Source organism: Seriola lalandi, unplaced genomic scaffold, assembly GCF_002814215.2.
Source record: "Seriola lalandi dorsalis isolate HSWRI2012SDOR001 ecotype SW California unplaced genomic scaffold, Sedor1 jcf7180002054658, whole genome shotgun sequence".
Classification (NCBI taxonomy): Eukaryota; Metazoa; Chordata; class Actinopteri; order Carangiformes; family Carangidae; genus Seriola; species Seriola lalandi.
In genome coordinates, this window is record NW_019525211.1 from 469,818 (window position 1) to 481,284 (window position 11,467).

Genomic DNA, 11,467 nt, shown 5'->3' on the forward strand with positions numbered 1-11,467 from the left:
CTGACCTCAAAGCAACTGTAGAGAACCAGAAGAAAGCAATGAAAATCTGTTAATTTAGATTATTACTTTATTAAATTATTAACACGCCTATCTATTCTGGACAACAGCAAGGACGTGATTAAACAAGGCCTCGGAGTGACACTTCGTTGCCACTGTTGTCACTTGACAGCGCTGGAGGGAGGATTGACTTTCAAAGTGTTGACAGGGACAGGGAACATTTACATGCAGTGGAAAAGAAACCCTGATAGCACACAAGGCGACGTCACCCCACCCATTGCTATAGGCTCAAAGCAAACCTGACTTTTAGAAACACACACACACAAACACACAGGGCGGCTTCAGGGTTTTAAACCTGTCAGAAAGATGTGGTCAACCGTGCAGGACGTGAATAAGCAGCAGAAGTAAACCTGGTACAAATATTGACTCCTGTTGCATGTATGTGTGTGTTTACTTTAGCTCTGACTGGGGAAAAAAAAAAAAACAAAGGGTGTCACCATTTTTATGAAATGTTTCTCACTACATTAAAGCGACCAAAAAATTCCACGAGGAAATTAGGTATGCACATAAGATAGCTATAGATAATAATAAAGCTCTGTTCTGTCTCTTTTGCATGACTTCATAAGCAGTAAATTTATCTCGAGCACTGAATTATTAAGGCCTCCAGGCGACAGGATTCCCATGCCGATGCTAGGCTAAGTGCCCTACATCTTATCTTTGTTCCTGGCTATCAGCCAGAGGATGGAGCTTTGGCTCGGGGGGGGAATATTTTTTTTTTTTTTTAGGGAAACATTTGGGACCAGAGGGAAGAAGATTAGTCAATGTTTAACACATTTGAACTACATCAAGGTTGTAAACACAGTAACCTTCTGAAATGGCTGACTGCCCACCGTTCTTTAACTCAAATAGTGTGATTCCTCCGTCCTAAAAATGCTGTTATGCTACTCAAAAGTGGACACTGAGAAGGCAGCTCAAAGTTTAAAGTGCCACTATGTAACTTCTTAAAGTAGAAACAGCACATTCATTCTCTCACAAATTAGAGCTGAACTCATAAGCAATAAAATGCACCGTTGCTTAATTCGATACACTGAATGGTTTCCCTGGTTTCCTTCCATGTGGTCTGGTATGACCATTAGCGTCTAGTGACTTTTTTGGTATTCACCGCAAGAGTTGAATATTAAGAAACAAATTAAAAACAGTTTTTGAGGTAATATATTTAATATTTAACCAGAGTGAAACTTTAGCTAATTTCCATGGATGTTGGGTGAATTCCAAAATGAAGAGGACTATTTTGGGCTCTTCCTTTTTTTTTTTTTTTTTAAAGGTGTAAGATGCCATTTAATTGACACTGTTTAATGGGTTTTCAGGACAATGATAGAGGTCAAACTGACCTTGAAATCCAGCCTTTGTAGAAGGGAACCAGGAAATAAATTCAGAGAAAATCCGTATTTGTACTGTGGCTATGGCTCCAGGAAGTCTTGATAACATTTGGCACTTCCTGTATGTTTCAAAGTATAAACAAAATTTCAAGTTAACAACACAGAATCTGTAGAACAATCCAGTTCCAGTTGGATATCTCATCTTTAAATACAGTTCTACCTTCTCCTCTGAGACAAGGAAGTGTGTGTGTGTGTGTGTGTTTGCCACAATTAAGCGTGACATCATTAACTCCAACAAAGCCTTGAGAAAAACAAACATGTTAACCGAGAGCGCACACCTAAGGGACTCTACAGCAAGCTGCCTAATGGACCTAATAAAAACAACATGAAGGAATCTGACACACAAGTGCTCTTTATTTGCCCGCATACACGCCATCTGCATTCAATGCACTGCATTAGCTGGTTGCAAAACTACTTTTGTGCTGTTATCTTGAGGTGCGGCGAGGTGAATTGATTACTGTGAGTCAGTGGAATGACAGCAACAGTAAAGTGTAACTTATATAATGGAAAAAACGAAGTCAGCAAGTCAACAGAAACCTGAACTCCGTGTCATGCTTTCATATGAGGATCTCACGGTTAATTCAATCTGTTTTTTTTTTCTCTGTACAGTAAAACCTAGTATGTCCTCTTTTTTTGGTGATTTTGTTATGTTTTCAAATAAGTTGAAAGATTAAAAGATATTCTGTTTAATTTTAATCATTAAAACATAAACTGAAAAGAAAGAAAGAACGATGAATTTAAGCTGCTAAAAAAAGGGACAAGACCTTCATCAGGGTAAGTGTTTGTCAGAGGGGAATCTTAGAGCTTATAATGAGATCAAATATGGCACACCTGTGTTTTTTCATGCACGTGCACATGGGAAATCTAGTTCACTATTCTGGTATCCAAAGTCCACATACAGAAGTAACTATATAAAAACTGAAAGTAAATGACTACAGAAAGCAATAAGGAAATCTAAATAGTAGAAAATCAAGTGAATGAATTGTAGTTTCCCAGGTCCAAATAGAGAAATGTATTCACAATGATGTAGTTTAAATTTCAAAACTATAATTTCTTAAACAGCAGGGCACTGTAGGTTTTAGCAAACGTTGCTCAAAGAGGGGAAAAGTGTTTGTTTGGGACTACTTTCAGTTGTGGGTTTAGACATATGTGGTGCACTAGTACGTATTTCTTGCATTAACTATGGTGTCCATGCGGCCAGCAATGAAGGAACAGGTCATCTAACATAGTGGCTCATTTGAAATCTTGAAAAAACCACAGTTCTGAACACTGAGGTCTTTGATCTCTCAGATCTGATGTATTTAATTCATGAAAAAGGCAAAATGCTGGTCTTTAGTACTTAGCCCTGTTATGTATTAATTTACTTTTTAAGTTTTTGTGAAACTAGAACTACATTTCCCATGTGGACTTGCATGAAAAAGCACAGGTGTGCTCTATTTGGTGTCATTATAAGCTGTGAGATTCCTTTTTTCAAACATTTGCCCTGATGAAGTCCTGAAAACTGAGATACCTGCACAGACTCTCTTTCTTTCTCAAGTTTTGATATTCTGTAGTTTATTTTGAAAGGGTCCCTTATACACATTCTTGCTGCTGTAAAATGCTACAGACCCTGAAAGTAGTCCCTAAAAATGCACTATTTTCTCCTGATTGAGTAACGTTTGCAAAAACAACATCTCAGCTATTAAATGAAAGTCACTGATCTTGGGCTTGGGGACACAGACAGAGTAGGGAAGTTAAAAAATGTTGGGAGATGAAATAACACACTGTTGGTTCTGGGCTTTGCGTTGAGTCTCATCATTTAAATCTCTCTCCTCAGACTGAGGGAATTGCAGGCCAGCACGGATCTGAGGCTTTATCGTAGTCCATTTTGTGATGATTTATTTAATGCTCTGTAATAAATTGCAGGACTATGTGTTCCTCCATTGGTTGGTATAATTTTCCAACCTTTGCAGGTGCATAAACTCGCTCGAAAACTAAATATAAACTCATGCATTGCAATCCCGCCAAAAGTTAACATATTTCAGTTAAGAGGATTATCCACCTACCAATGTGATGCAAAACTTGTATTTTTAGCTGCCTGCAAATCAAAATGGATCTGGGGTTTAATGTGAACTTTGAAGTATAGTTTTACATTAATCCCGTATGTTAAATTACCTCAACTTCATATTTTTCTATTTGTATGAAAATAAAGCTCCTGCTGTTCTATCTGTACATAATCTACCTTTCTGTGTATCTTTGAACTGATTGAAAAGATCAAAGTAATCTGGTGACGCACAAGCTGAGCTCAGCTCTGTTGTTTTGCTGCAAAACGCTGCATTGATGAAAAGATGAGTCACTGGTTTGATGAAGCAGGAACTCCACAGTGGATCCTGTTGTCATCAGACTCCATGGATATATGGAAATGTTCTTTTTCTCATTTCACAAGACAATGATAGCCCTCTCTCACTCACACAGACACACACACACACACACACACACACACACACACACTCCCTTTGCTGCAGGTGTGACTTATATCTTGACACTGGCTGTAAACTTAGGGTGTACATTCAAAACTTCATAAGGAAAAGTGTTCATTCTGAGAGCAGATTTTGGAGCAGCTTTATAAACTATGGGATGTTGTTTCCAAAAAAAAAAAAAAATCTTGAAACTAGTTCAGCTTGTGATTTCCCTTCTGTACGAGCTGCTGACTAAACAGCCACCCGCTGTACCCAAAAGTTATCTTGTCCTTCAGGGGGGGAAAAGTAAAAATAAAACCAAAACAACCTCCTTTAGAAAGACACATACCTTTCTTGCTCACTTGCTCCGAGTAACTCTGGATCAAAGCTTTGGCTAAACTGTGAACGTATTCACACACACAGGCCACAGCTTAGCCTGGAGGCTGGTAATCTCTCCCACTGTGTGACATCATGCGGTATGTGACGTGAAATTGTTTCCAGTTTCATGCGGTTTCGCTGTTGTGTTTGAAACTCAACACATGAAGGGATTTAGTGAAATGTCAAGAAAACAGCAGAAACATGAGAGATTATGGTTGAGTGTTTGCTGGTTATAACGAGCAATCTGACTGTGTTCAACTCACAGATTTCTTTATAAATCAATACATGTAAAAAGCTTGAGAGCTTGTGCAAAACAAATGACCCTTCCATGTCAAAGTCCAACAACAGTCTGAAGTTTCAGTCTTAAAAAGGGCACACTGTAATTGAGAGAGCCATGGCAAGCAATTACAGCCAAGTGCAAGAGGGCTGAAGATGGTAGGGGTGGGTGAGATGAACAGATAAATGTCTAAAGAAAAGGCTATTTTGGTATCGTCATGGCTCTGTCCCACCTCCTGTGCTGCGAGACACGGGGACAGACGCACTAACAGCCTCTCCTGCCACGAAGAGCCCAAGTCAGTCAGCCGCTGAGGACTTTCATGCTTGTTGTGGAGGTTTCCAAGGCTCACTGTGTGTGTGTGTGTGTGTGTGTGTGTGTGTGTGTGTGTGTGTGCGCGTGTGTGTATGCGCATGTGTCTTTGTGTGAGTGTCTGTTCCTGGCTCAAGCAAAAAAAAAAAAGCCCTGAGGTGTTCATTAGTTGAGGCCCCGGGGTCTTGCCGAGACTCAAACTGCTGTGATGGTGAGCTAAGTCCCTCAGTGTCCCTCAGTGTCCCTCGTAAACAAGCACGATGTCCTGCAGAAACACAGAATCTCTAGGAAAGTAATTTCTAATCCTTTTAAAGATTTACTATGATGGCAGACAATGTCAAAAATCCATGTAAACTTCACACTGACTAGGCAAGTTCACATGTAGTGTAAAGAGCTGATATGACTGATATTTACAGTTTGGTTAACCACTAGCTTACTATGCTAACACAGCAACTTAGTTCAAAAGACCATTACTGCAACATCCAAACTATTCCTCAGGTCTCCAAAAGGCTAAATGGCAACCCAAATAGTGTTTAAACACAATGCTTGTGGAAACACATATTTCCCTTGTAAACTTTATGAACAACATTCACACCGTGTCTTCCTCCAGGGCTAACAATAGCTAGCTAGCTAGTTAGCTAGCTAAAAAACATCCCAACTGAATCAGAAAGCAACATCAGAGTAAATAATTACAGACGGACACACGAAGTACCTCAGTTTACAACTTTTAAGTACATTTCTTCATTTTACAATACAAATATATAATAAGTAGAAATGATTTGGCAGGCAAACTGACTTGAAAAGGGGAGTCGCAGTGGAACAAATTCAGAACTTCATTGAGAGAACAGCTTATTTTGCATCAACACACTGAACACATTCAAAAAAGCCGTATGTGTCATTTCCTCTTCACCGTCTAGCCTCAATTGGTTCATTATTAGGCACGTAGGCAACCTCCGAGTTGAACTAATGTCATAGGCCGGACTAGAAACACAAAACCTGACCTATTAAACAGAAAACAAACAACAAACAAGTGGGGTGAATTGATGGCCCCTCTGTGGTTTATTCAACAGTGATTTGACTTTACCTGGTCTTGTTGAAAAAAATGCAGAAACTAGGTGGTATCAGTGAAAAGAACAGGTGGCTAGTTTCCATTTTATCCTTTGGTAACCTGCTCAGGATTTGAAACGTGCATAGATCCTCTGATATTTCATCACATGACATCGACTTACACAAATATTGTGCATGGAAATTATACATTAATTGACAAAAACAATCACTCAGAATTGTGAGTGTACATGTGTTTGATAATGTAAGCACAGTGTGTAAACTAATTTCTACATTTCCAATTACATATCATATTAATTCAGTTTCATTCTGATGAAATCAATGCTGACACACAAGTGGAAAGGCTATAAATAAGGACTGTTTCCTGTATCCTACCTCACGTTCTTCTTCTCTGGACTTTCGCAGCGCCCACTTTCTTCTCACAATAAATCAAAAAGGATGTGAGTGCAGATATTATAAATAACAAGAGAAGATAAAATAGGAACAAAAACATGGGTAGCATATGAAAAACATATCTGGTGACCTTTCATCTTTCACCTGCTCGGTGCAACAAGGGCGAGATTCCTGAAGAGATAGCAAGATTTAGCGAGGACTGTGTATAAACAAAGGAAGTCGGCTAACAATTTACACAGCTATGCTCCAAAATATGATAAAAGCAACATGTAGTGTCTTAACTAATACAAGCACAGTATGGACATGGCAATGCAGTGAATGAGCGTATACAGGCTTATCTGGACTGTGGAGTGTTAAATACACTATTCAAAAGGACTAACTGGCTGATATGGCAGCAGGCGGTATTCACAGTCTACACTGATGTCTCTTCATTTGTGGCTTCATGCAAACCTCGCAACATTGGAAACATTTCCTCTTTCACAAGGCAGACATTATCTTCTGTCAGTGTGACCACAATAAAAAAATATCCAAGACTTCAAGTTCAAAAATAAATCTGTTCTTTTAATTTGTAAACAGAGTTTTCCTTCATTCGTTCCACGTTCTTTGATAAAGAACACAGGAGGTGTTATTCAGAACTGTGGCAAAGTTTCATGGTGGTTTTGAACACTCTGTCAAGTCGCATTCAAGTCCAAGTCAATGGTTTTGGGTGATAATCGAGAGAAAGCGCAGAGGTCGGTTACTCACAGTCCTCCCCGGCAGTGGCGGCTTCGAGTGCAGCAAGAGCCTCGGCCACCATCGAGTCCGTGACGCTCTGTACCTCCTCATCCGCGTTCCTCGCCTCCTCTTCCTCCTCGTCCTCGCTCTTTGTCACCGAGATCCCGCTCTCCACGGTGGAAACTTCTGGAGTCTTTGGCAGTCTAATCTCGTCCCTGGTGTCGGCTGAGGACAGGCTGGTGGTGCTGGTGTGGATGTCCACCGACAGGATGCTCCCTTCGTCCCCTGTGTCGCATAGATATTCCGGCGTCCCTCCCACGCCTTCGTCTATCTCAATCTCGTCTGCTGACAGGCTTTCTCTGCCAGTCACACACTCAGTGATGGAGCTGTCCCACCCGTTCCTTGTCTCTCGGTGTTCCTGCTTACCGTAGCTTCTTTGGTTCTCGTACTCCTGTATATTGGGGTAAACTGGCACCTGGCTTGGGGTTTTTTCCTGTATCACCCATCTTGGTCCCAGAGATTCTGGCTGGATGATGTATAGATCCCCCTCTGCAGGCGGTGCGCTCCCCTGCTGGTGCAGCTCCTTTGCAGGTGAAGGTGCTGCATGCAGCCTGTGGTTGACGTGGTTGTTGTCCACCTCTAGTTTAAGAGTGCTGTCGTTGGACTTGCTGTAGCCCAGGTTGTGGAAGCCCTGCTTCTGCTTGTTGTGGCCGCTGAGTGGGTCACTGCCGGGCGGCCCGCCTGAGAGGTGGTGGGGCTGGTAGAGCGAGCTGCCTGCAGAGTCAGTCTTCCTCACATCCACAGCCACTGAGGGGTCGTAGATGTAGCTGTGAGACAGACAGACAGACAGACAGACAGACAGACAGACAGACAGACAGACAGACAGACAGGGTGTAAATTCTCTTATAAAAGTATTCAAATAGTGGCCAGCACAAACAAATAAAGGCTCAGGCGCATTTGAATCAACAACAGAGTCATTAATAATGTTGTCAGTCCATATTCCACTCCTTTCTTCACCGTACTGATATGTTATGCTGGGTCAACAAAAATCTACTATTAAAAGCTGACAAATTAAGGGACAGCTACTCTACTTTTAACACCCAGAGGACATTTTTTCACACAAAATGTAACCATGAAGGAGGTTTGGAGATTGCATTAACTAGGGAACAGGGGAAATAAAAAATCCAAACTGAAATATGAAATTCTGTGTAACATTCAAGGTCCCCAGAGGAGGAATCCTACTGAATTCGATGATTCTCCGACCTTTCTTCTAGTGCAACCATGAAGTTGACATTTATGGATTTGGAGTGAAATGTCTCAACAGCAATTGATTAGACTGCTATGGCATTTTGTACAGATGTTCATGGCCCCCCTTGAGATGAACTTTTACTGATCCCAACTCTTTTCCCAATTTCAATTTGTCCAAAACTTTGATCATCTCATTCGCCTCAGCTATTAGAATGATGAACAGACTCACAGAGCTGCAATGCGTCAGACTTTTTGGGGTTTTGGATTATTGATTTGACAAAAACACAAATTTGAAGAGGTCACAGAGGGAAAGAGTCATAAGCATTTCACCATTTTCTGACATGTTATAGCTTAGATATAATGAAAACCATCAGCAGTTGCAGCTGTAGGTATTTCAGAAAATATAATCTCACATAAATTATTATTTTAAATACTACTTTCAACACAAACATGACTTTTAATCAAAACTGCTACAGACCCGAATACAATGAAAGAAGAATTTGCAATATATTTCTAAGTTTTAAAAGTTACACTTGACTTAGCTTCACCATTTCATTTCCTGGATCAGTGAGGCGACAGAGAGAGAGGACTATTTCTGTCTATCTGACTGAGCTCCAGGAGTCAGATGTTCCCGTGACAATCGATAAAAACACCCTCACATACTGTACACTGACAGTAACATTCTTCCCTGTGCAGTCGATGCAACTTTCTAAATGCCACCGTTACAGCTAAGGCACACACGCACTTTGATGTTTACACAGAGTACAGCTAGCCGGAGCTGTGGTAATATTTGCACTGCTCATGTGAATGTCAGTTATATTATACAGAGAGTTGTTGGAAGGAGGGGAGAAACAAGGATGTGGAGGTTTAGGCAGGCCTTTGACTTCACTCCTCTCTCTGGTTCAAACTGAAAAATACTGCCTTTTACTTTTACTATGTTGTTCTGTTTGTGCTGGTAACTTCCAGAGAGGAAAGAGAACGGCAGGGAAAAAAGACATGCAGGTGAAAAGGATGAATCAGAAGCTGACAGAAACAGACACTGACACACAACACACACAAGCACAAAGGTGTGTAGTATTATAGGCTATACTTCTCAGAACCTTCCATGGTTACACTTACTCTTTCTCTGACAATAAACCTGAAATACTAACATTAATAACATATAAATTAGTAGTGTAGCTTTTGACCTTTGACTCTTGCTGCCCACCAATGAAATTCCAAGTAGCCTGAAACCGGTTTCTCAACGACGCTCATTCACATTTTGAGTAAAGCCCAATACTTTTGATACAGATATTTTCACATTAGTTTTTTTTTTAAAGATCATGACCAAGATTCATATTCAACAGGATATTTTACAGTGTAAAAGTTTGTCAGTATTCTCTGATGGACAAGCTACGTAATGGTATATACTCCGATACCGATTTATTTGTCTAGCACTTATTTCGAGTCACAGGAAGTACTAGCAAACAGACAGGAAGTCACAGCAAACAAGGCTGGAAAGTAATGAGGAATGAAGGAAAGTGAAGCTAACTAAAGCTAAAGTAAAATGAAACTTGGCAAACAAAGAATGAACAAAAACACAGGTTGTAGCATTTAAAGGAATAGAAAAAATTCCCCTCACTTTATTTCTTACTGAGAGTTAGCTGAGAAGATGGATGACATTTCTAAGTCTGTGTTTTAAGAACAGAGCTGGAGCCAAGAGGTAATTAGCCTAGCTTAGCTTAAGGACTGGAAGCGTGGAAAAACCATTAGCTTGGCTCTTTCTAAAATCTGAGATACAACAAGATACAATGTGTAAATAAGTACATGCTGAACAGTGTTAGCTTAGCTGTTCTACTACTGTTTGAAGCCTTTCCACTAAGCTAGGCTAACCATCTCCAGGCTCTATCTTCATACTTAAGGCACAGACATGAACGTGGTATCAATCTACTCATTTAATTCTTGAAAAGGAAGAAAATAAGTCTATTTAACAAAATGTTGAACCTTACTTTGAAGTATGCTTCATTAAGATGCTGATAGCCATGTTGCTATTTTTTTCTAGGAGGAAGCTAATGATACAAGATTATTGCTAAAGCTAAAATCTTTTCTAAAAAAAGACCCAAATATTGCTTTAAATAGATTTTCACCTGCATTTAATGTCCCCACATGCTCAAATAATCTTCAAATGTTTTCTGCTGCAAGAAGATGCAGTTCACCAAATTACAGTAAACAATTTCCTTTTGTTACAAGAACAGCTCAGAAAATACTTCTGGCAATGGGAAGCAAAGAAAAATCAAGAGGAAACACAAACGAGCCGCTGATTATGTACAAAAGTTCAGTGAGACAGTCAGACAGTGAAATAAATAAATAAATGATAAATTCACAGTCAAAAAAAAAGCAATAAATTCAGATTGTGTTTTATTGTAGGTCTTTACAGAAAATAATGAGTCCTAGTTATGCCAGCGTGACAGAGGACCTTAATCAGCTCATTAAAATGAGTGACAAATGCCTCAGAGAATATTTTCACCTAAAAAACAGCATAATAAGAGTGTATTCTCTCAATCAGACAAAGTGAATGACAAATAACACTGATGCATTATTTAGCATAGATGTGATGTATTTCCTGTTCACTACTCCATCAGACGTCTCTGATGAATCCCTGCTCTCGTCTGCCACATGCTCTGCCTGAGATTTGTCGATGTTGTCCCAATTCCTCGTTGGGTAGTCGAGGTCGATAAAGGTCTGAGACTAATTAATGCTCATTTAAGCTTTAAACCTTAAATAGCCCCCTGAAGGCTGTAATGATCGTGTGATGCCACCATTTTGGAGGATTTTCTTACAAGGGTAGAAGTACAAGACGGCTCGCTCTCACACACACCTAGACGGGTGTCAGGAGTGTTGGCAGGGGGGCTTTATTTTGTGGGCAGTGTAACAGGCTGTCAGACATCACCTGCTGCGAGAGCCTGGTGTTTTTCACAACCATCTTTTCTTCTTTTCATTTGTTTTCTCCTCCACCCTGCTAGCCTGTAACCCCAGCAGAGCTCCCTCCATCTCATCACCTCTCCAGGTGCCTCTCCCCCTTCAAAACAACCTCCTCCTCATCTCTCCTTCAGCGTCACTATAATGTGGTTGCAGCTCTCTAATCTACTATCCCTTTGCACTTGACTTCTCCTTGATTTGAGCGCTTTCCCTCGAGCTTTTTCCATCTATTGTCTCACTCCCTCCCTCCC

The 11,467-nt window shown here is 40.3% G+C and overlaps 1 protein-coding gene across 1 annotated transcript in view; it reads right to left on the reverse strand.

Annotated features, from left to right (window-relative positions):
- Positions 1-5,547: 5,547 nt before the first annotated feature.
- Positions 5,548-11,467, reverse strand: part of LOC111665734 (uncharacterized) — a 23,274-nt gene continuing 17,354 nt past the window's right edge. Inside the window, exon 3 of the mRNA XM_023420804.2 lies at positions 5,548-7,837. Within this exon, the coding sequence (XP_023276572.1) occupies positions 7,033-7,837 (805 nt within the window). The 3' untranslated portion in view covers positions 5,548-7,032. The remainder of the gene's footprint in view (positions 7,838-11,467) is intronic.